This window comes from Coturnix japonica, chromosome 1 (genome assembly GCF_001577835.2).
Source record: "Coturnix japonica isolate 7356 chromosome 1, Coturnix japonica 2.1, whole genome shotgun sequence".
Lineage (NCBI taxonomy): Eukaryota > Metazoa > Chordata > Aves > Galliformes > Phasianidae > Coturnix > Coturnix japonica.
Genome location: NC_029516.1, coordinates 106,699,010 through 106,724,452, shown reverse-complemented (window position 1 = coordinate 106,724,452; position 25,443 = coordinate 106,699,010). Strand labels below are relative to the sequence as shown.

General features: G+C 42.2%; 1 protein-coding gene across 1 annotated transcript in view; it reads right to left on the bottom strand.

Annotated features, from left to right (window-relative positions):
* SMS (spermine synthase) overlaps positions 1-25,134 on the bottom strand; it is a 45,561-nt gene extending 20,427 nt beyond the window's left edge. The window contains exons 1-5 of the mRNA XM_015885411.2: positions 24,956-25,134; positions 10,516-10,636; positions 3,434-3,527; positions 2,636-2,700; positions 68-243 (exon numbers count right to left, since the gene is read on the bottom strand). Of these exons, the coding sequence (XP_015740897.1) occupies positions 68-243; positions 2,636-2,700; positions 3,434-3,527; positions 10,516-10,636; positions 24,956-25,004 (505 nt within the window). The 5' untranslated portion in view covers positions 25,005-25,134. The remainder of the gene's footprint in view (positions 1-67; positions 244-2,635; positions 2,701-3,433; positions 3,528-10,515; positions 10,637-24,955) is intronic.
* Positions 25,135-25,443: the final 309 nt, after the last annotated feature.

The following is a 25,443-nucleotide window of genomic DNA, read 5'->3' as shown; positions in this document are numbered from 1 at the left end:
ACATAGTAAGAGCGAAAACACTCTCTACAATTTCACCTGGAATATCCTCCACTGAGACAATACTTACTAACATCCCCACTGAGAATAAGAATATTCCCAAACTGTTTTGAATGCAGAATTTTAATGTTCTGAAAAGGTGAATCTTCATCATAAACAACTTCATCTATGTCGTACTCTACCAAGCGTCCATCAGCTGTGGGCCAGTATCTATCGATGACACCTCCTCTCAAAATGGTTGGCAATCTAGAAAGAGAGAAGAGGGAAAAAAAAATCACCAAACATATGAGAATTATTATTTTATTTATTTCCTCTTAACAACCACTGGTTTCTATGTAATAAATATAATAAGTAAATAGTACTTACAAGAGTAAACAAGAAAATTTGCAAGATTTAATGCTGACGGGGTTTAACAAACCCATGAGCTATATGTTATATATACAAAATTTGCTAAGGTACCAATGAAATATCGGTGGTCATTCTTCATGTACAACTAAGTTCTACAAAGTGCACATGAATACAGCTCTAAGAGAGGAGACTTACATAATGCTGCCTCTGCAGAAGAATCAGTTTGTGACCAAAAATTGACACAATACAAAAATCAGAATGCAACCAAAAAAAAATACCCCACAAAAAATGACAAAATCTCTTCCCATCGTTAGCTCAACTAAGAATGCTATTTCTTTGAGATTAGTGAGTCTCACCCTTCTAAAGTTGTACTGAGAGACATTTTAAACATACATGGAAACATAAAAGTGAACTACAACAGTGCTTCAAACTGAGCCAGGCCTGCAATGTTTAAGCACAATCCTTGATATTCACATATGACATCTCAGCTGCCAGATTGTTTTATTTTTTAAATGCGTTTCCAAAGCACCTACACAAACAGGTTGCTTTGTGTTTAATCTTTTTTCTTTTCCTTTTTCTTTTAATTCTAACATAAGTATGATTGAAATCAGTATTGAGACCTAAAAAGACAAAATATATTTGAAATGGTAGTGAATAATTAAAATGACAGAATTCCATTTTATTCAAGTTGTGGCAGGCACAGAGTTCATCAAATTTCCCCCCCACACACTCTAGATAACTAAGTCTTTTTCAGGGGAAGGTGCAGGAAAAAATCAGACAGATGAGATTCTTGCAAATTCACTAGAGATTCTCAGTGTACACAGCAGAAATAATTTGTACCTTCAGTAAACCACATGATGGCAGCACATGTTGAAAAAGCAAGAGCATCTATTCACAAGACTAAAGAGGTAGAAAGAACAATTTCCTGCAGCACGAGTTCTGTTAGAGATCATGTGTAATCCAGAAGGATGCAAAAGAAACTTTAATAAACTGAGGGACGTGTTACAAGACCCAGTCCAGAATCACTGTCCAAAGAAATTCATCTTCCTATACTAAGGAAACAAAACTAACCTAGATCACTTCAGATCAACCATTTCCTGACCTATTTTTAACAAGTTCACATAATAGGAATTCTACAGATTCCCAGCATAGTATGCCAATATTAAAGTGTCCTCCAAGAGACAGCATTTCCCCAACACAAACATACACTAGTCTCCTATAACCTTCAGACCCTTTTCTGCAATAGTACTGCATAGTTGTTTTTCCATTTAGCAGTTTGCTCCTTGGTGTTAGGGTATCTTGCTGATTTTATATTGTTCCTTTACTTTTGTTAAAATCATTTCCAGGTCTCTTTATCTATTTTTTAAGGCACCTGCTGCATCATCCAGCCAATTCACATCTGCAGCAAGAGCTCCTTATGTTTCAAGGCGCTGGTCACTATGAAGACATGAAAGTGTGGTATACCCTTTCCAGACCAGTGGGAAACACCAGTGGGAAATGTGTTCTGAGTGGTAGTCTAATAATAGTTTATGTCTCCACCGTTTGATACGTAACCTTGTATTTAAGTAAACCAAAATGAGAGAAGACTTGCAAAGGCACAACATGTTATTATCTGCCTTCAGTAGTGTTATAAAAATTGTTACGAACATTTTCATCTTCTTAAGAGGGTCACAGGCACACACACTTCCATGGCTAGCTACCCATTCTCAAACACAGCTCCATTGGATAAAGCTGAATTATCCTGCTCCGGCTGCTGGGACCAAGCCATGTGAGACAGTGTTGAGAGAGGGCCTCCACCTTGGTTCTGGCTCGTGCTTTTGCATGAGCTAAGCTGCAGCTGTGCCTGCCCACATCTTTTGCTATTCTTGACCTGCAGCGTGGCACTATCAACCACCCACCCCAGACCTTCCAGCCCCAATCAGGAGCTCTGGGACTGGATCTTGTAGATATCATTCATGCCCTGCCCTGGCCTGCTGCCTCCCTTGGCTCCCTAGCTCTTCCAAGGCAGAGTGGCACTTGCCTTCTGTTGCATTTTTTCCCACCAATTCATGCAATTGTTGCAGAAAACAATAAAAGAAATAATTCTTGCCCAAGTAACAACACCGAATGTCGAGTTTAACATGAGAAAACTCAGTGTATTTAATCCTGCAATAAAACAGTTTCTAAATATTTGGGGAATAACATACACAAAAATTCATACTCCAGGCTACTTATTCACAGCAGCATAGCAAAGCATAATTTATTGTCTTTAGCAACCAAGACACACATGGAAGTATATACACAAACTTACCGTTTTACCCTTTTCAGATTGCCATGAAAAAATTCTTTCATTCTTTCTTCTACTTTGTTAAGAAGCTGAAAAAACAGCAAACAAAACAAAAGAGGTAGAATTTATAGAAGTGATCACTTGATGTACAAGTCTTTTAAATTAGACAAGGTAGAAGACAATAATAAGAAATACCAGTAGTGACAGACTTTGCAACATAACATTAGAAGCCCATGAATAATTATCTGCCCTGGCTTCATTAGTTGCAAGCGAATGCATACTGTTAACAGCTGTCACTGCATTTAACCATTTCGTTTAACATCCAGAACACTCAGACCCAACCTAAAGAGGGAGCACAAGAACCCTGGAACATTTCAACCTCCTCCAGATTCCCAACTCCGAATTTCACGTCAGGGAAGAAGCAATTATTTTTCTCCCTGGGAAAGAAGTTTTAGAACAAAGGCTGCCCATCTCCCATATCAGAGAATAAAATGATACACTAGTACACCATGTGTTGGGTTGAACGTCCCTTCTCTCTCTGCTCTGTATACAGGAAGAGAACTGAATGCTATAACAAGGCTACTATGTTTCTGAAACTTTTATAGCAGAGAATGGGAGGCCCAGTACATGCAAATGTGTGCACACTCATACACGTATGTAATTACAGCAGGCACTACTCCTCCGCATCTGTGAGTGCTATGATAGAATGAGTATGGATATTAGAAAATATTTTACCAAGATATATTTTATAGACATGAAGAAAAAAAGGGGTTCCCCATGCAGTTTGCCAAGCATAATAATAATAATAAAAAACCCTACTACCTGATCAGTTTCCTCTCTTCCTTTTGTATGATCACTGTAGCTCTGCAGGTCCACCAACACTAATCCATGAGGGTGAATTCTCAAATTGGCAAAACTACAAAATAAAGACAGACTGCGATTATGACTTTATTAATAAAAATGAGAAGAAAGTCCAAAATTCATAGTTCAATTCAGAATGGCCAGCAAGAGTATGCTGTACGTTGGTTCCTGCACTGGGAAGGAAGAAGACAAAAAGAACAGAATGGTTACGAGGAAATTACGTGCCATACACTTCTTGGAAAGATGACCGTGAGAAGCATCTGACTTCCCTCAAGACTCATGAATAGGTCTTGCCTAATCAAAGATGTTTTTATACAGCACACACATTTCCACTATGATTTCCCTACCTATCTGTACCTTTGCACCAACTTAATGACCTTCCCTATATTTCACTGATTGTCCACTAGGTGTCTTCTCTACAAGTACTATAGATTAGAGACTAAAAAATGCAAACATTACAATAACACTAAACTCACTGAAAAGCCATTAAGTATGTACTGCTCTGACATCATCACCAGGAAATTACGCCTGCGTAAATTAACACAGTTTTTCCTGATGAAAGGATGCACAGAAAATAGCCAAGGAATAACATGCATCATCTTGTTCTTTGGGTTGTTTTTTTTTTGGGACCGTTCGACAAAACTGCATCTAACATGAAAGCATAGACGAAACAAAGGAGTGTCACTGAACTCCTCTGTGTAGCAAAATGGCACCCTCCGATATTCATCAACACTCGCTGAACACCAATGGAGATAAAACAGTGGATGTGAGCACAGAGAGGCAGTGGGTGGTGTGAGCAGGGTGAGGTAGTGACACTGCAAAGCCACCATTCACTGAGTCCAACTGTTACTCTCGCTGGGGCAACAGGGAACTGACACCCAATTTGGACACCTCTCCCAAGGTAGACAGCAGACTGGAGTGATGCAGTGGGCCAGTAATTCATGTTCTGAGGGTCCAGCTGGTAATACCGTCTCTCAGACAGTAAATGTGCATTAAATTGAAAAAACCTTCAAAGAAATTGCTGAGAAGGACAATGGGATTCTGGCTGATGATAAACTTAACATGATCCAGACCGTGCTTGCAGCCCTAAAGGCCAATGATATCCTGCGCTCCATCAGACAAGGTACTGTAGGGTGAGATGATGGTCTCCCTCTGTTCTGCCTTTGTGAAGCCCCCTCCTAGAGTACTGTGTCCAAGCCTGGGACCTCCAACGTAGGAGACATGTCGAGCTTTTGGGGAGCCAAAAAGATGATGCAAGGGCTAGAGCACCTCTCCTGTGAAAGAACTGGGCTTGTTAAGCCTGGAAAAGAGAAGGCTGTGGGGAGACCTCACTGAGGCCTTCCAATATTTAAAAGGAGTTTATAAACATGAGAGACAGGACAAGGGGAGGTGGTTTTAAACAAAAGGAAGAGATGTGTACATTTAGATGTCAGGAGGATGTTTTTAATGATACAGTGGTGAAGTGCTGGAACAGGTTGCCCAGTGGGGTGGTGGGATACCCTATCCCTACAGGTGTTTAAGGCCAGGCTGGATGGGGTCCCCGGCAGCCTGATCTAGTACTTGATCTAACAGCTGGCATCTCTGCCTGCAGCAGGAAGCTTGGAACCTGATGATCCTTGAGGTCCTCTCCAACGAGAGATTCTGTAATATGATTCTATTACATGAAACTGATGCACATTCATATTGGTTATCCACTATATATCCACTTATTTGGAAATCCAGGGAAAAATGTTGACAAACCAGTAAAGACTACAACGCAGTAGTTAAACAGTGCAAGTAGGTATTCAGAAAAGCAATGAGACCAGAGAACTGAGGCAGTATCACAGACTCACAGAATTGTAGGGGTTGGAAGGGACCTATAGAGATCATCGAGTCCTGCCAAAGTAGGTTCCCTATAGCAGGTCGCACAAGTTGGCATCCAAGCAGGACTGAGTATCTCCAGAGAAGGAGACTCCACAACCCCCCTGGGCAGCTTGTTCCAGTGCTCCGTCACCCTCAGTGTAAAGAAGTTCTTGCACACATATCAGCAGACCAAGGCTGAACACACAGACTTAATAGCTGAAACAAGGACACAGCAAAAGCTACTTTGCTTCTGTTTCCCTTCACTTGTCTAATGACCACAACATGTGAATGAAGGTTTTCAGCAACAGCTCTTACTGTAATGATAGAGGACAGGGTGTTATGGAACAGTAATAATACAGTTTCAGTATCATATCTCTGAAATCACAGCAAACTTTGCAGTCTGAATGACAAAATATCTCCAAAAATTAAGGTTTTAATCACAAGAATCCCCTATCCTTCCTGTCTCTTAGAAAAAATAATTCCTAGTTTTCATAGCTTGCCAGTATTTTCATAAAATGAATGTGAAAAAACTCAAAACCAAGGATCCTCTCCTTTCCACTAGGGTACAAAGTCTACATGTAGGTCCTAACATCCCACCTGCACAAATCTACAGCAGTACCTACGCTTTTTGTGCTTGCAAGGAAATGGATTGTGATCACAGAAACACTTTTATTGAGGCTTCCTAATACTGGCTCTTGCCTGCATTATATTTCTCAAAACAACAGGGAACATCAGATGTTAAGAAATAATTGTTTGAAACCAGGAAAGGTTTTGGATGAACTTATGAACATCTGAACTTAAAAAGAACCAGCAGGAGAGATCAACATATTCTAAGCCAAATCACGTACCCTGCCTCAGCTACTTGAATGTGGAGTAAGAAATACTACAATCCTGCATATTCAACCTTTTTTGTTTTTTTTCCTACAGATAAAAAATGGATAGACAGACAGGTACCTATAGCATCCCCCTTCACTCCATCAATGCTTCAATCTATTGAAAGACTAACTTTGAGCCCAGACATAGCAGTAAAGTAAATGAAGAATACCTTGCCAAGGAAATTGCCACCTGTCAAATTACCCACGAGGGCAGAAAAAAAGAACTTGTTTATAATAGGAAATCCCCAAACAATATCATCAACAACAAAAATATTATCAAGACAATGACATACAGGAGACTGCTATCTCATTTTTAAAGACGTTCCTTATCTTAATTACAGCCTACTTTAGAAACATGAAGGAATTAAGCAACCACACTCTTTCACTGTGTGATTGTTTCTGTTCTTTTTTTGTTTGTTTTATAAAGGAAGGAAACTAAAACAATGAAAGCTACCATAGTTTTGAAGTGTTACTGATTCCCAGCAGTTGCTTCCAACTGCTCTTCAGCCCATTTTCACACTCTAGGTAACTGAACAAATAAAATGCCACATTTTCATTTGGCACAGAGTTGAGGAATGTCCATCCTGCTCCTTTAAAAGGCGCTGAGTGGCACAGCAGTTGGCTAAACAACATGGTCAGAGAAGGTAAAAACACCTAACCCTCCCTTCCTGGTGTTAACATATTCATCACAATCGTCTCAGTGACAAAGCTTCAACTGGTTAAACCTTGCACTGTTGTGACAATGAATTCAAATACCTTTCTCCAAAAAGAACGCAGAGAAGCTTAAGATGGATGAGTGAATAGGGGAAAGTCACTGCCTTTGTAAAAGAGAGTCTTGTAGAAACACAGGCTCAGGATTACAGGTTTTGTGAGTTTTTAAAAGAGCTTTCAGGTGCAAAGGGACAAAAGAGGGATCAGGGAAGTGTTTGAGTAGATGATGTGGGTCAGGAAGACTAAAGGACAATAAACACCCTTTCAGCTGTGAGTACTGTTCTGAGTGCACGTACAAGTAGTGACATTATCAAAATACAGTATTGGCTCTTGAATGATCTGCTTACTCTGGCTTCATTTTATTATTTTTTACATCTTAAGATGTAATGGGCCTCATTACTCCATATGAAGTACTATATACATTCAGCAAAATAAAGACTTCACATTCATATCTTTAAAAAAAACCTTCCCAGACTAAACCAGAGCGACACTTCAATGGAAGACCCTTAAATGAAAACAAGCTACTTATAATGCTCCCAAAAATATGTATGCAGTTTCAATAAGCGACGTGAAAATATATCTCAGGAAAACAAAACTGCTGAGATCCCAAAACCTCTTGGAACTGTAGCTAGCATGTTACCATTTCACAGTGCAGCACTTCATCAAAGGCGTTGGCCAAGGACAGAAAAGCACTCACACCACTGTAGACAATGACCTGACTGGCTAAAAAGAGCAATTTCCTGAACAACTCAAGAGTGTGAATGGGTATTTCACTCACAGTTTTGTTTGACAACCTGATTACTAAAATGCTTTCAAATGAGCTTCCCTCAATTAGTTTGATGTGAGGCTTGTTATGACCTGCCCCTCTGGCCAACAGGGGTAAATCTAACAGACCAGGTAGGAACGACTTTGGCTTGCTAAACCTCAAAGGAGGAATATCTGTTGCTTTGGTAATGCTGACAGGAAAGCACGGCACAATCCCCGAATAAACTAATTCATTTAGCAGTGCTAGCCCCTCACAGAGACGTTCACACAGTATTTTGTCAGAGACAAGCAGCTGTGCCCACATCTGAACAATCTGTAACAGGGCATGGTACAGGCTATTGGGGTTATGAGCACAGGTGTTGAACTGTAAGCACTCAAATGAAATATTACTATCCAATATCAAATATACATTCTTCCTTGGGTTAGTACCCAGCTTACGTTAGTTGCACATTTGACTTGCTCAGTCATCCCTGGTTGATTAGAAAATGCATATGCATGCACACCCTCACATCACTTCCTCACACAGCAGAGTTGTGCATCTTTTGGGCTTGAGCAATCTAGCCAAGCTCCCTGCCACTTGCTAGGGAAACTTCATACCTTGCATCCTTACAGAAGTCGTAAGTGAGAACTGCAACTTCAGTCATGTTATCTACCCTCCATCACAATTTTTATCCTGCTTTTCTGCTATATATGCTATTTAATTTCCAGAAAGTCCTCACTTTAAAGGGAAAGAAGTCTGCATTCCAAGGCTACTTTCACACTAACTGTATCAGACAGCATGTTTCCTATTTTAGTTCTTTTAGAGTAGTATTAAAAAACTTGCAGTAATTTTAAAGACTCCAAAAAGCAGACAAAATTGCTAGCATTAAAATAAAGCCCATGTGGTTGCCATCATTCCTTTCACATATAACTAGTTCTTTTTGCCATTCATTAAATATTTGCTTCTGCTGTGCTGTGTTTCTGACCTGTCCAGCCTCCTGTTGTTTACATCTGGATCTGTTTCAGCTAACTGAAAGCATATCACATTATGTTAGTGGAAATACGCTTTTTAAGGCTGCCCTACAACTTCTGTAAGGGATCTAAAATACCACATGACCCAAAGAAACAAAAATGCTGAGGCCCCAAAACTTACAGAGAGTTCTCCTGCTGTACCCAAGTCAGTGTTTGTTCAGCGTGGCTGTCAAAGCACAGAAAAATGTATTTCACTCACACTACTACAATGAGTTGAACAGCCAAAGACAGTAATTTTAGACTGCAATAACCATTATTTATTGATTTATAAATAGAATTGCACTAAGAAAAGAATCACTTGAAACATGAAGCCTCCTCTTAATATTTAGCTCTTCCATAGTAGTGTTCTTCCTTATTCAGCTTTATTATATTTAGGATGATCTCCTGAATTGCTCCTCTTTGTAGTGCAGCAATTTCCAGACCTGTGCCATATTACACTTTTTATTTGAGCATTTATTTAATAACTACAGGGTTAAGCAGTTTTACTTGTCAGTGTAACTTTAAGCTGACAACATCTGTACACAATTAAGCATTAACATCACTACAGTGGCTTATATACAGATAAGATCAAAAAACTTGGACAGTTGACCACTGTCCTGGTAGGGAGCAGGGAGGTGAGGCAACTTCTACATTGAGTGCTAAATCCAACACACCGAATGAAGAGTGGTAGAGCAAGTCAGCACGGTGAGTTGAAAAGATTAATGCTGCTAGTCAAAGACATGTCTGGCACATTATGCTATTGAACAAAACAACCAATAATCAACTGGTTGCATTCAGTCTGGAAGGCTGAAGGAGATGAACTCTGAGAATAGGAAGGGCCCAACCACGCTTACCCTTAACTCCACTTCTCTCCTTTTGAGTGAGGTTTCTCCTTCAGCTAATCAACTGCCTTCTCAAAGCAAGAGTAGCACTACAGGTCACCAGGGAAGTATTTTGTTATCATAAGGCTGACCCCTTGTGTACCTGACACACAAGGAGAAGTGTAAAGTCCCGACCTGGGCTGGAATAACCTCAGGCACCAGCACATACTGGGAGCTGCCTGAGAGCTCTGCAGAGAAGGACCTAGGAGTTTTAATGGACAACCAACTTGAGTATGCCCTTGCAGTCAGAAAGGGTAACAATATCCTTAGCTGCAGTAGGTAAAACATCAGCAGCAGTTCAAGAGCTTCAAGTTCAAGCTTCCCCTCTATTCCACTGTGACTGGTGAGGCAAAACCTGGAGTGCAGAATCCAGTTCTTGGGCTCCTCAGTAGAAGACAATTACTGGAAAGAGTTCAACAAAGGGAACAAAGATGAAGAAATTGGAGTCCCTATCCCATGAGGAGAGGTTGAGGGAACTGCAACCGTTCAGTCCAACATAAAGGAGGCTTAAGGGGATCTCAATGTCTATAAACACCCGAAGGGAGGGTGCAATGAAGATAAAGCCCCGCTCTTTCCAGTGGTGCTCAGTGCCAGGAAAGGAGGCAATGAACAGAAACTGTAACACAGGAGGTTCCCCCTGAACACCAGCAAACACTTCTGCGTTGTACAGGTGCCAGAGCGCTGGCACAGGCTGCCATGAGAGGCTGTGGAGTCTCCTACTTGAACAGCAGAGGAAACCACATGGATATGGTTTTGGGTACCCAGCACAAGCAGACATTGGACCAGTTCAACTGCTCTGATAACCACATTAGAAGATGGCGCAGATAACATTCTCAACAGTATTCTGCATCATTTTAGTCATTTCACACAGAACTGGTGAAAGAAGCCTCCTTTACCTGCACCCTATAACAAATATTTTTCTTCCTTTCTTAGATGTTAAGTACAGACAGACAGGAAACAAAAAGGAAAATCCACTCACCTGCCATTTTTTTTGATGTAGGTTGCTAAATAACCATGATCTTCCCAATTATGAACTGTTTCTGTCATTCCCTGCTCCTGAAAAACGGGCTGTAGAGCTTTAAGAACGGCATTACAATCAGCTGCAACATAGAACAGACAAGGAAATAATCATTGAGGATTATCTAATTAAATCAATTTTTTTTGTCATTGTTCATTTGTTTCCTCTCTTTATATAAATGCTGAACAGTTTTCACCAGCAACATGACACACTACTATTCCATTGAGCTCTGTCTGAGCAACTGCTTTCAAGCTTATAGTTGATCTTGCAAAAGACAGAAGAAAAACCAGCACAGAACAAGCTATCTTGCATTTCCCAATCCATGCAAGTTTTCTTCTAGTTTACGGAGACTCCAAAGTTTTTATCCCTTTGCAAAAAATAAAAAGAGTCTTAATCTACAATTGCCAGAATGAGTAGTTTTATGTCTATTATTACTGGTCAACTCCTGTATACAAAGACAATCCAAGTTTTATTCATGTAATTAGTTTTATTACTTAAGAAGCCCAACAACAATCACAACAACCACCACAACCCACAATGAAACAGCAGCACTGAGAAGAAGCCTGGTAGTTAACTTACCCTGGCTTAAGGCACTGAAAACTGAATAGAGCAAGCTGCCCTATCTAAATAGTGGTCATTTTCTCTTCCACTCCTTTAACCAACAAGGGGGAAAGAAACCTCCAATGCACCACACAGCTGACTCACAGCACACAGCATTGTTAAATAAATACTAATTCAGATTAAAATGGAAGCAAAGATGCATTTACTTCCACCTTGACATGTGTAAAGACCTACAGTTTCTTTCCTGGAAAGTGATTGATAAGAATTTGGAATGCATGTTATTTTGAGAACAGTAGGATGAGAAAGATCATTGCTTTTCCAAGTGTGTTTAATTCATGTGAGTGACTTGAAGAGTTACAGAACAAAAACATCATGAAAGAAAAAAAAAAATCATTTCACCATTTCCACAACTCACACCAGCCTTTAACCTAATAACCAACTGGAGGAATTGGTATCATGAGCCATTCTCACAAAGATATGGTCAGGCAACCCTTCCATCTCACAAGCAGATTAAGACCCCAGGGAGAAATGTCATTTTCCTATCACCCAGGGCAATACAGATTCACATACACAACCTTCAAGATGGTATGAAAAAAATCCATTTGGAAGTAACCAGAGATTTCTTCAAAAACAAGCTGATGCTTTATACATATAGATATTTCTTCAGTTAAAAGATGCTGATGTTAGAAGCCATGAGTCAGGTTGTTTTCTTTTAGCATATAGAAATATTTTTATTAATACTTTAAGTGCTCCATTCAAACATATATCCCAAAACCAAGCTGAGATTAATCAGCTGTTTAGAGTTGACTACAGAAATTAATCAATGATCTGGTAAAGCTGCACCTACCAGAACTGAAACTAAGCTAGTGCGACTGTCACAGCAGTAAGCATGTCAGTGAGAAGCACAGACAGCTGCAGTGAGGTGAGTATAATCATTTTGCTTCATATGCACAAAAGACTAAGCCATGATAGCTATATAAAAGGCAAGTATCACACAGATCTAAAGTAACTGAGGAATTACTGGCTTTAGCTACTTGCAGACAGTTTTCAACCTAGTCACCACCTTTAGCTATGCATTTTTGCCAGTGATGAACAAGTGCCTGCATGCTCCTGCTCATAATAACCTGCAGCTACAGAGGTTAACTTTAGGCTGGTCTCTCTTCAGTAGTGCATGGGGACAGAACTAGGAGTAATGGGATGAAACTACAGCATAGGAAGTTCCACACGAATATGCACAAGAACTCCTTTATAAGTGAGGGTGACAGAGCACTGGAACAGGCTGCTCAGGGAGGTGGTGGAGTCTCCTTCTCTGGAGATATTTAAGACCCACCTGGACGCCTACCTGTGTGACGTGGTGTAGGGAGCCTGCTTTGGCAGGGGGTTGGACTCGATGATCTCTAGAGGTCCCTTCCAACCCCTACAATTCTGTAATTCTGTGACTTACTGTGCCTACTGCTGAAGCGCAGCACCTCATTGTGCTCACATTTCCTGGTTGATCTTGAGAAACATTCAGTAAGCAGCACTGAATGTCAACAGGTGCCATTTCTTTCTGCACAGAGAAATTCAAAGACACACCTTTGCCTCAATCATACTTCTGTGTGAGACACCATTGTGTCAGACTGTCTTTCTGCTGCCACCTAGCCACAAAATTGTAATGGTATATAGGTGGGAAGGTTCAACACTTACTGCCCTGCCACCAACATTCGCATCTGATATTATGGGCCAAAACTATACAGTGAGAGGCATTACTTTAGGAGCAGCCTTTGTATCTTGGAAATAAGTGTCACCTCTAAAATGTTCCTGATGTGTGCAAAAATCACCTCATCTAACATAAGCAAAGAACCAGACAAATTGGAAGTCTGATTACAGTAACCTATGTATCCGCTATCTATTAAGACCACACTGTTAACTGTTTTTCATCAGACAGAAATGGAGGTAAAAGCACCTTTAATTTTCCTTAAGCATTAAGTCTAGAGCAAGCCAATTCCCTAACATGTTGCCAAGAATACTTATGAGAAGCAAAAAGGCTCTGCTCTTACTGTTCATACTGCCTGACCTTTCATTTATATTCTGAGATATTTACCTCCCGTCTTTAATGTCTTACTCATTAGCTTCCCATTAATTGTTAATTCTAATTAACAGAAAACAAGTACAATTAGAGAGCGGTGAATAATTTAACACTCTGTCAGTCAGTAAGCAGACCCACTGATGATCTGTACCCTCAATGAGGGAGCATCTGCAAGGTCTGCTATCACCAAGAAGTTTTTTCTTCCCTACCCTGCTGTAAAATGCAAATGAACTGTACCATCACATTTTTGTTCTTGATATTCAGCCTCAAAAAGGTAACAACATGATGAGGGCACAACAAGCAAAGTTTCTCTACTTAATAACTGTGCCTCCAGCAATAATAGATGACACAGTCAAGCCAACATATTTTAGGGATGTAACCACAAGAGAAAGTCAAGTCCTAAACCGGTCCCTAGTGCAGCTTTGCACTGGGAAGAAGAGAAAGGTTTCTCCCCCCCTTGCCCACTTCTCATTCACCATTTGTTTTGCTTTCCCTACTCCTTTATCATCTGCACAATCCATGTTCTTTAATGCTGTTCTGGTATGACACAGACAGTAACTTCAATAACGCATGCCATATCCTTCCAGGCCAGCAAACAAGCATGAAACCCTACACAGAACAAGTACGTAACTGACTCCTAGACCACTTCACTTCTGCAGCTCCTGTAAGACGCCAAATGAGCTGCAAAAGAGACTCACTAGAAGAACTGGTATTCATACCCATTCATCTTTCAGCAACCCAAAGGATTCCTGGACATGCTTTGGCAGAGACCGCAGGATAAGTCATCACATTTTTCCGCTCCATGAAGATACTAATCCCTCACAAGCTGCTCATCATTCTACAGCAGATTTCTTTGCTAAGCAGCCAGGCACAACTTCTTCCTATTATGCGATTAACTTTACGAAGTTAAAATAACATGCTCTTTCATCAGGTCTCCTTTTGGTTATACCACACAAGGTTTGCCTTGGAGGGCTAATTAATTAATCCAAAGTTGGGAGACTCCTTTTAAGGCATCAGCGGTTGCTTGAAGGCATCACAAAGCTTCAGGAATCTCAAGATCTCTCCCCCAAATCCACTTGCCACCACCTCACTCCAAACTCAGATATGCTCTAACAAGTGTTAAATGAATGAAGTACAATGGTGATAAATCCACTATGAAGAGACTAAATTAACATCTTGATGCTGATTCCAAGTAGGTTGCTCTTCTTTGCAAGCATGTGTACTATTCAGGAACAAAGGAGGCAAATCCAGGTTACCAAGTATGAAATACTGTTTAAAATATTTGGTATTTGCCAGAAGGAATGAGAAGACCCAGCATTTCAGCTCTACAGAACAGAAACAATAACACTTCATAGAAGATTTGTGAGATACATAGTTCTCAAGAGTTAGTGACCAATCAGTTCAAGTCAGACAGTTTTGGCAACCCAAAGAACATTAAGAATATTCACCTCATAACCCTGACTTTGAACCCTTTCCTATAGGGAACAAGAACATGAAATCAGTTAAACAATGCAATACGTTAAAGCACTCTCATACGCTTTTGTATTTTCCCCTTGGTAGCTAAACTCTTAATAGAGAGGTGAAGAGAAATCAAATGAAATTAAGCACTTCATTAAGAATGCACTGAGAATTGCATACTATTAGCATATCCGGCATTTTCTACTTAAGACAGCAGCCTCAGTGGCTGGCACCTTGTTACTGTTCAGAGCAATGCAAACTCATCAGTTCATATATTACACTATCAGGCTGTGCAAGTCTTGAATTCACATGTGGGCACTCTACCTGAAAATTCCAGTTCTATAAGATGTCATTGGCCAAGCAAGCAAACAGAAGCAAGGTGGGAGAGTGATGAATACAGCACTGAGAGAAGGCTGCAGCTTTTAGTCTGTTCAGGTCCCACCATCAGCTGAAGAGAACAGTAGCAGCAGACTGGCTAAGCGTACCACAATGGAGCAAGGCCACTGCTGCTCACTGGAAGCCCAGGCACCAGGTTTAGAAGTTCTCACTTACATATAGGATCTGAGACGTTTTTCCAGTGTCAACATGATATCTCAGTCATGTTCCTTCACTTAAAGCCTGTAGAATTAAAGGGTAACTACAGCTATAAACAGTGACTACAAGCAAGTCAAGCTATACTGTACTACAAAGCAATGCATGAACTTGCAAGTACCTCTACATAAGGACCACAATTAATATCCATCAAGTGCATCCAAATGTCCCTTTGGAAATTATTCATGAAGTCTAACAGAAACAAAGAAAAGCTCTCAAAGGACTGAAGGCTCCTAGTAGAATTCACCCCTTACCCTTCCCTAAAATATACCATTCCATCAGTTCAGGTTGCCAAGAGAAATACACACAAAACATTCCCGTGAGGTTCTAAATCTCTCTACGGGACACTAGAAGCTTTTAAGGCTATTTGTTGATTTTTCTTGGACCGCATTTTTCTTCCCTTTTACTTAGCTAACATATTCCCCTGCCCCCTCTGCACAACCCATCCCCCTCCTCCATACTCAACTCTCCTATCCACTAGATTTCTGTAGAAGTTAAAAGCAAAATGATTCCTCCCTTTCCACACACAACCCACAGTCACTTAACACCTTTTCCCTAAAGCACCCAATTGATCAGGGGCTCAACTCGAGATGTTGTCCTTCTGTTGAGTAATGCCAACCTAAGACTGTGTTGTCAAACTGAGCACTCCCATTTTTCCCTCATTTCTATATTCTTGCCTGTTCCGTTACACTAGTAGCATCATCTCATGATCTAGAGATATATTTTTAAAGAGGTAATGCTAACATAAAGGAGAGCAAGCAGGAAGGGTGAATTAGTACTTCACCAGTGATGTAACCACCAGCCCTAGGGGCAAGACTGTATTTCACTTGAGGTTTGACTTTCCAACCAAAAACCAAACCCACAGCTTTTCATGCAACCCTCTGGGGCACAACCAGTCCAGGTGGTTACCCGAGAACTGAAGAATCTCATTAAATGAATCCAAGGCTCTATGATTTGGATTCATTTAATTCACGAACAATAGAGCAGCAGTAATTCCAGAGAACTCTCACATCCACATCATAGCATGTTATTAAAGTAAATCAGCGCAACCTTTTAGCTTGTAACTAAGTCAGATTTAATATACCCTTACAGTCTTCTGTCAAGTGCTGCTTATGGAGCAACTGTTAGTACAAAACAACTTGCAAGTGACTTACCTGGCTATCAGCAAATCTCAGTTGAGACAGTCAAAGGTCAGAACTCCACTAGGAGCTCTTGGCAGTGCAAAAGTGACGAGGGAGATGAGGGAAGAATTCTACATACCACCACACTATCAGTTCTTCCATAATAATCTCACCACAACAATAAAATAACACTTTAATGCAAAGCTAGGTACTAAACCAGTATGTTAACTGAATTCATTTTCTTGTTTGATTAATTGAGCACCTGGATACAGGGGGTTTCTTTATCTTTTTCTTAACCAGGGGCTGCATATTGATTCACACAGTCTCACAGTCTCATGCAGGTTAGAAGGGACCTTAGAGATCATCGAGTCCAACCCCCGGGATTCGAGCCTCCTGCGTAGCAAAGCAGCACTTCTACCACTTGCGCCACAGGGGGGATTCGAATTCCTTCACACTCAGCCCAGAGTACTTCCCCAAGTAACATAACTGGGACATTCAGAAGATCAGAGCCTCATTGAAGGAATTTTACTTTTTAGAGGCTTTCAGTGGTAAGGAAGGATAACTCCTATCAACCAGCTGAGGATGCATCTGTCTCAGGGATTGTTACAAATACAGCCACACACTTGAGTAGAGGCTGTTTTACTAAACCATGCATAACCACCGAGAGAAGGCTTAAAACATATCACTTACATGAAGCAATTGAGCCTTGTTAAACTTGAGCCTGGCCACCCATCCCTACCCACTTGATTACGTGACATAAATCTAGTGGAGCTGAAAGTAACACCATGTACACAGTCACTGCAATACACTGTGATCCTGTGGCTATCTCTGGAAGAAGGTAATCAACCCCCACAAAAGCATCCCAGAAAATGCACACCCACCCAAAAAGAAAAGCACTCAAGCTCTCCTATAGACCAGTGCCATCTGAGCTTATTTATTACAGTCATCATAAATAAAAATCAAGAAAGTAGAAGTAGCATTTTGCTATAACAATGGCTGACTACAGCAGAGCCAGCAAAGTCAAGGTTAAAATATTTGTAGCATGTCTGAATCTGAAACAAGCCGAGGAATAAGAATGAAGACAAAGAATAACCACTTCCCAGAACCTCCCTTGATCATCTTTGCATAAGCATTTGATAATCGTCTCCGATGACAGAAAGGAGTTACTCAGCAAGTCAGGCATTGCAAGCAAACTTTACCTACCTAATTTACTACACCAGCACAGGATTCCTGCTTGCAGATTCACCATCTAAAAAACTCACCACTGATGATTCCTGACCACAATATGCTAATTAAGTTTAAAGAGAATGCATCAAAAAACACACAGCTTTTCCCTCGTTACATAACAGCAAAGCTGCTAGTAGCCCTTATTGTTGGATACATTTTAAAGGGAGCGTTTTCAACTAGCTACTAAACTACTGTTTTTTTGCTAAGCAACATGAGTTCTCTAAGAACATTCCACTAGAAAGAAAATTAATCTTAAGACACCAAATTCTGATAGCCCAGATAACCCTGAACCAAAAACTTCAGCACTGCCCCTAAAGAAACAGGCAAAAGCAGAAGGAATAAACTGCTGGATCACTACATCGTTTGCAGGCACTTGGTGCCAACACACAGATTCACTTTGATATTGATAATATAAAATGGAAGAAACGTTTACAGGTCTTTAAAGCACTGTGATATTGGGAAAGTCACATTGCTCTTTTAGTAATTAAACTAGAAAAAAAACTTTATGAAATAAAATTTTACCTTCTTTCTCATTGCTTCATTTTGTGAGATTGTTTTTTCCATGTTGTAGAAATTCATTGTTGTTCAACAGAAGAAACAGTTGTGCATGAGACATGAAATACATCACTAAGACTCAGAACCCAGACTCCCCTAAGATTTGCTGCTTGGTCATACTGAATTCTGCAGGAGAAGGCTGGTTTTCATTAAGCTTCCTATAACTCCGTATCCCAATAGATCATTGTTGTGCCCCGGTGGCGCAGTGGTAGCAATGCCGCGTTGCAACACCAGAGGCCTGGGTTCGAATCCCCCTGTGGCACAAGTGGTAGAAGTGCCGCTCTGCTACACAGAGGCTCGAATCCAGGGGGTTGGACTCGATGATCTATAAGGTCCCTTCCAACCCGCACGAGACTGTGAGACTATGATACTGTGATTGTTGCTGGGGTATTTGCAAACCAACATTTTTCATACCTCAAGTCTGAGTACAGAGGTGGCATGCTGAAGTATTTACAAGCTCCAAGACTTCCTTCATCTGACACAGATCAAACCTTCATGTCCACATGGGTGGTTTTAACAACTCAGCTCTGCTAGCTACATTTGTCTCTACCGGTATCTTGTAAACTTAAGTCCATCAACTGGTATACAAAGTCTGTTTGCATTTTAAACATTATCACTTGTTGAAACATCTGTAGCCCTTCCACCTAAAAACTGAGTAAAAATGAAATTCATAAGAGAATTTCTGCATGTTCAAGCAATGCCAGCTATCCACTTACTAATCACCTGGAACCCAACTATAACAGAATGACAGAATGACCCGGGTTGGAAGGGACCTCAAGGATCATGTAGTTCCAACCCCCCTGCCTGGCAGGGCCACCAAACATACACCTTTACTAGATCATACTCATTTACTAGACCAGGGCCCCGTCCAACCTGGTCTTGAACACCTCCAAGGACGGGGCATCCACAACCTCCCTGGGCAGCCTGTTCCAGGGCCTAACCACTCTCCTAGTAAAGAACTTCCCCCTAAACTGTCTTCCAGAAATGCATGAAGCAAGGTGACAAGAACTACTCATCCTATTCTCTAGTTCCAAGAAGGGGGAAAAAAAAACTGCTGCTATGCATAATGCATTTGCTATGTAAAAGTCACAGAAGCTTACCTCAAATAGAAATACCCAAGTCAAAAGCAGCCCTCACTTCCTGTGTGAATTTGTTCCCTGGCCTCAAACTGAGCCCTCAGGGAGAACATCTCTCATGCTGTATCCTTCACATGGGAGAGATGCTTCGTGCCCCAGCAACCAGACATTAAATTCTTTACATCGCATGGGAGATTCAGATACAAGTTCCTCTCATAGAACATTTTATTCTTCAGCACTGAGAACGAACAAAAGCAGCGAATGAGTTTACAGTAATCCATGCTGCTAAAAATAGGAAGCTTCCATTCCTATGTAAAGGCCTCCTGACAGATAGAGCAGGCCCATCCCTGGCCCCAGCCTGTAGGAACAAGAAGCTGCAGGCCTGCAGGGCACTGCTTTGAGCAGCACAACATACATAGGCTCATTCCTGACCTGCAGCTGTAAGCTGACTGCAAACACACCTTTAGCCAAGGTTGATAATGCAGTTGCAAACCCCAGAAGGCATTTACTTGGGTCTTGTTTAACCTCAATCTGTATGATCTTCATTCACACGCATCATCAGCAAGGAGTCAGCAAGTTTGATAACATAACACAAACCAACACGGTAAAGAGATAAGCATATCACCTGCGTGTTATCACAGCAGTCAGATGTTTTGGCAATTCAGACAACCCTATTCTTGCCAGAACCAGTCAAGATGAGCCACGGGGTCAAGAGGCACCAATTCCCCCACTGTGCTTAAACACGCTTCCTTCTAGCTAACTGCAGCCAGTCCCAGATCATAGAAGCAGACACCTGCTTCATTAAAACGCAGCCTGAGCATCCCTAGTATACCAAACAACAAAAATATACATTACAAATAATACCGAAGTAATTATATACAACCAAGCACTCACAAAATATTCACTAATGAGCTTTTCAATCAGCAGCTACTCCAAGGTATCTTCCTACAGCAGACACCTGAGAGCATTTCTTACTGGTTAAGAAGCACATCACAAATCTGTAAGTTATAACACAGCCAGTAGAGTTAACAGCACCTTCTTGCATTGTAAGGGATGCTTCAGCCAGGACAAGTCCATCTGTTTCACTTAACCTGTAAAGCAGTTAGTGCCCCCACCACATCCTGTTTAAGAAAACAACAAACCCTCAGAACTAAAACACGTACACAGCTCCTCTTTTTGTTCATGTTTTATCTGCATTAGGTTAAATTCCACAGCAAAACACAGATCAAAGAATACAGAGAAATTTCATAAGTCAAATCCAATACACACAGCACCAGTTAAGGTATCATAGTCATCATAGTATCATAGTTTCATGCGGGTTGGAAGGGACCTTAGAGACCATCAAGTCCAACCCCCAGGATTCGAGCCTCCTGTGTAGCAGAGCGGCACTTCTACCACTTGCACCACAGGGGGGATTTGAACCCGGGCCCTGGTGTTGCAAAGCGGCACTTCTACCACTGCACCACCGGGGCACACAAGGTATGCAAAAGAAAAGACCAGCAAAGAACTTACTTTCGGTACACTGGCCACATCCAATAACATTTCAGACACCAAGTGCCGCAGCTCTGATTTTTATGTGCATTCCCACTGCTGACAGACTTAGATTTCTCACTTCCTCCCCCATGTGCAATTTCAGAACTGAGCTGCAGACCCTTTGGACAGGAACAAAGCCACTGCCAGAGGGCCTAAAAAAGGAAGCTCAGCCTGTAAGAGGTCATACTCCGCTCTTTCCATCTCCACAAAAACACTGGTTCTGTTTTTCTCCACATGTACACACAGTCACTTACCCTTTTCCTTAGAAACTCAAGTGCTGCTTTACCTGCACTACAGCCCTGGAGTTCCCAGAGTGAATTCACACAACAGTTTTATAAGAACTTCTTTCATTAAGTGTACGAGCTCAAATTATCCCTTGCTTTCCCTCATACCAGCACACATCTATGTCCTGCACTGAGTTTTGCCAGCACATCTGTGCAGCTGTGAATGGTGTAATTCCTCCAACAATCCCAAACAGTACCACATTTCAAGTTAATTTTTTTCCAATGAGCTTTTACTTCTTCAAGGCAGCTTTCTGAATGGATAACCAAGTCTGAATGGAGTCTCAAACCCCAAATTCCTTGCTTCTGATGAACTAACCAATCAATAAGATAGGAATGCCAACAGCCCAGAAGTCAGAAGCATGACTAAAACCTCCACCACCCCAATTAAAGAAGGAAAACGAACCACTCCTTCTTCACAAATAAGGGTTTCATTAAAACACTCCTCTTATATTTTAGGGTAAGGAACACCACACTGCCTGCACAAGTTGCCCACTTATCAGCTCAAGGAGCCACAGTTAGGCAAGATACTACTTTAAACACCTCATAAGGAGGCCATCACAAAGTCAGGTTGCATCACTCAAAGATTCAGACCTACTACCAAACAGCCTATTAAAAACTCATGAAGATTCATAATTAGAAATACTTTTATTAAGACAGGGGAAAAAAGGCCCTTTTCTTCTGACTCTTCTACTAGTTTTGTATTACATTAATATATATTAGTAATTTTCTTTCACCTTTTCAGGAAACTGGCAAGCTTAAGTTCACTTGACCCAAGCAACCCCATTCCCAAGGCACTGCTCTTTCTTCTCCTGCACTTCCCCCACTCCCATATGAAACCGACAAGATAAATATCACATTCTCCTGTTTTAAACTTCCCCACAACCATGTTTTTATTACTGGTATCACTCAAAAATCCCAAACAACTATCAATCTTAAGCTAAAAAAAACCCGAGTCCCTACTACATTAACTCAAGATACTTACTGAACATATACTTTTATTCTGAAGAATGAATACTGTATGTGCTACTACCCAATATCTGGAGAAAACTTAACTGCCTGAAGAAGATTTTGTAAAGGGTTTTAGCATATAACAAACAAAGAGGCCAACAGAGATCACCATCAGAACCTATACCGTCTTGCAGCATGAGCAGCTACTAACAGTAAGTGAACAGGGACACTACAGCTAGATCAGGGTGCTCAGAGCCCCATCCAGCTTCTCCCTGAGTGCCTCCAGGATAGGGGCATCCACTACTTCTCTAAGCAACCAGTGCCCCACCATCCTAATTCTAAAAAACCTCTTATATCCAGCCTATATCTCACATTTTAGTCATCTCACCATAGATCTTGCTAAAGAGTCTGTCCCCCTCCTTCTTAGAGTCCCCCTTTAGATACTGAAAGGCCACTGTTGGTTCTCCCCAGCCCTTTCTCTTGTCCAGGCTGAACAGCCCCAGCTCCCTCAGCCTGTCCTTGTACAGGAGATGTTCCATCCCTTGGATCATTTCTGTGGCCCTCCTCTGAATGTGCCCTAACAAGGTCCATGTCTCTCCTGTACCAAGGGCCCCACATCCGGGCACAGTATTCCAGGTGAGGCTACATCAGAACACAGTTGAGAGGCAGCATCACCTCTCTCACCCTGCTGGCTATGCTTCTTCTGATGCAATCCAGGATAGAGTTAGTAAGGGCACATTGCTAACTCACATCCAGCAGTACCACCAAGTCCCGTGTAAGCACTCACATATGATAAAACCCTACCTGAAATCCTACACAGAGCAGCAAACTGCAGATCCTCTCACTGGCATCCAACCACAGACTCCCCTTCTTTATTCCCTCAGGGCCCTCAAAAGACCGAGGATTAAAACAAGTTGCACACAACTGAGCAAACAAGGAAAAATTCCAGAAAAGTGCCCATACCATAGAAGGACTATTCTTTACAGTCATGTTCAAACTTGATAATGGATATTAACATTACCAAGAGAGCATTCCTTTCAGGAATAAGGGACTACTGACTAGACACTGCGTTAAACACAAACACTGAAAAGCATATTCAGATGGTTTCAATCGCCATATATAACAACTCCAACATGCACTGAAGAAATAAGACACCATGACCACATACACTTACTTCAAGATTCAATATAACACAATACAAACTTATTACTGAAGAATACTCGCTCTCATAGCCCAAAGTCTTTGTGTTGCTACAGACTATGAAGTAAAAAGCTATAAGATCCACTGAAAGTAATCTGTCAAACTGAGGACAGGTATCATTTTGAGGTGCAAAGAGCATGGATTTACCAAGAAGGTCAGATTCTGCAATAGTTCAGCTGAACTGTAATGATAATATATAAGCCTCAGAGATTCAGGAAAGAAATGGATGTATGGGTTCTCTAAGTAATAACAGAACACTTCCAAGTTTTATTGTCCACATAACTTACACAGAAAACAGTAATCAGTTGGTGATCTATGATTCAGCATTAAAGTTTAACTCCTTTAACACCACTAAGTTTACCTTCATCAGTCTTTCTTTATAGACAATTCTCTATGCCCTTGGCCACAAGCAATAGATAAAAGCATCACATGAACACAGGACAGTTAACTTCAGAGCTATTATGGGTGAAGATCTTCACTTCTCACTTAAGGTGTCTACCGTGCTTAAACAAGTGTAAGAAAGGAAAAAAAAAGATTCTTCCCTCCCTTGGGCCATGCAGCAATTCTTCTGCAGTCAATCCATCTTCCACTCCCACTCAGGTAGATCCATCTTAACTGGAGAAAGACGCTTCAAAGATAAATGGAAATGGAGGAGAAAGCATTGCCTGTTTTCAGACAAGCTAAAGTACACACTGTGATAGTGGTCTTACTATTGCAGCTTTCATATCACAGAGCAGGGAAGTTCACCTCCAGCTTATCTTCCATACACCTAGTCCCGCTCCTCCCCCCCATCATTCCTGACTGTCATGCCAGCACTGATGCTACGCACTGAAGTTCAGGAAACCAAAAAGGCAAAGAGGTCACTGAGTCAAGGGCAGGAGGGAAGGAGAGCAGGAAGGTTCACAAAAATGGGTTTTAGAGCTACTTAGCTTCTTGGTTTTGTCAAGATCAAGCAAGAGCAAGATGCAAGGCCAACAGCTGGGCTATGCACTGTGTCTTTTTCAGTGTCAGGTCACTATCACTGCACTATAAAACCTCACTGTGATACAGTCTGGAAGACTTTAGCCATGAAATACATCAGAGCATTCTAAAACTAACTGCTCTGATAACAACGCCATTAGGATCTCCCCCTTCCCTGCTCTTGGCTCCCAGTATCTCACTGAAGCACAAACGCTGCAAAGCCACTAAGGGCACAGCCCACAACAAAGCCCTTCAGATGAGGAAATCTCCCTCCTCCCTCAAGATACCGATGCATCCCTCGTGTAGATGTGCATAGCTACCCTCTCTCCCGCCTCCCTGCAGGAATTAAGAAGAAGGAAGAAGAAGGACCGCGTGCAGTGCAGTGCGGCAGGCCCGGATTTACACTCATAGCTCAGGCACCCATCTCAGCTCTCCCCCACGTTTCACCCATTTTGGCCGGAGAAAAACGTGGTGGTTCCCCTCCGTTTGTCGGCTCGAACGTGCCCTCTACAGATAGCTCCGGAAAGCCCGAGAACTCACTCAAACCCCATTTCGGTACCAATTCCTTCGCAAGAGAGGCCCGCTTCGCCTTGCCACCCCCACCTCCCAACATCGGGCCCTACGCGGAACGAGCGGGCGGCCCGGGGGCACCTGCGCCGCACGCGGCCCGACCGCAGGCCCGTGGGCCGCGAGAAGGCCGCGCTGAGCGCGACTCATGGGCCGCTACGAGGTAAGGCCGCAGGGTGCCCGCACAGGCCCGAGCCCCCCATGGGCGTGGGGAAGGCTATGGCGCAAGGAAAGGCCCCGCCGCGCCGTTACCTGTGGCGCCGAGCATGAAGTCCAGGGTGCTGTGCCGCGCTGCTGCCATAGTGAGGTAGAGCCCTGTGCCATGCCTGGAGGAGGCGGCAGCGGAGCGGAGAGTGCGGCGGGCAGCCTATATGTGCGCGGGGCTGCGGCGGCGCCGCGGGGGTGGGAGCGTGTCGGGCCGGGCGGGGCCGCAATGGCGGCGGGGCGGGGCTGAGATGGCGGAGCGGCGGTTGGAGACCCCTCGGTTCAGAGGATGGGACGGGGGTTGGTTAAGGGGGAGGGGGGACAGCGAGATGGCGGCCGCGGGTAGAGGACGGAGCCGGGGGTGGGGTGGAAGGCGGGAGATGGCGGTGGAAGGTGTTCCCTCCGGCGGCTCCCGCCCGCACCGTGCGGCTGGGGGAGAATAAACAAGAATTAACCCCCGTTTCCTTTAAGTATTCGGTCCCCTGCAACGAAATTCCTGGACGGTCTCCTAGCGCCAGGGCCGTGGAGCAGCTTCC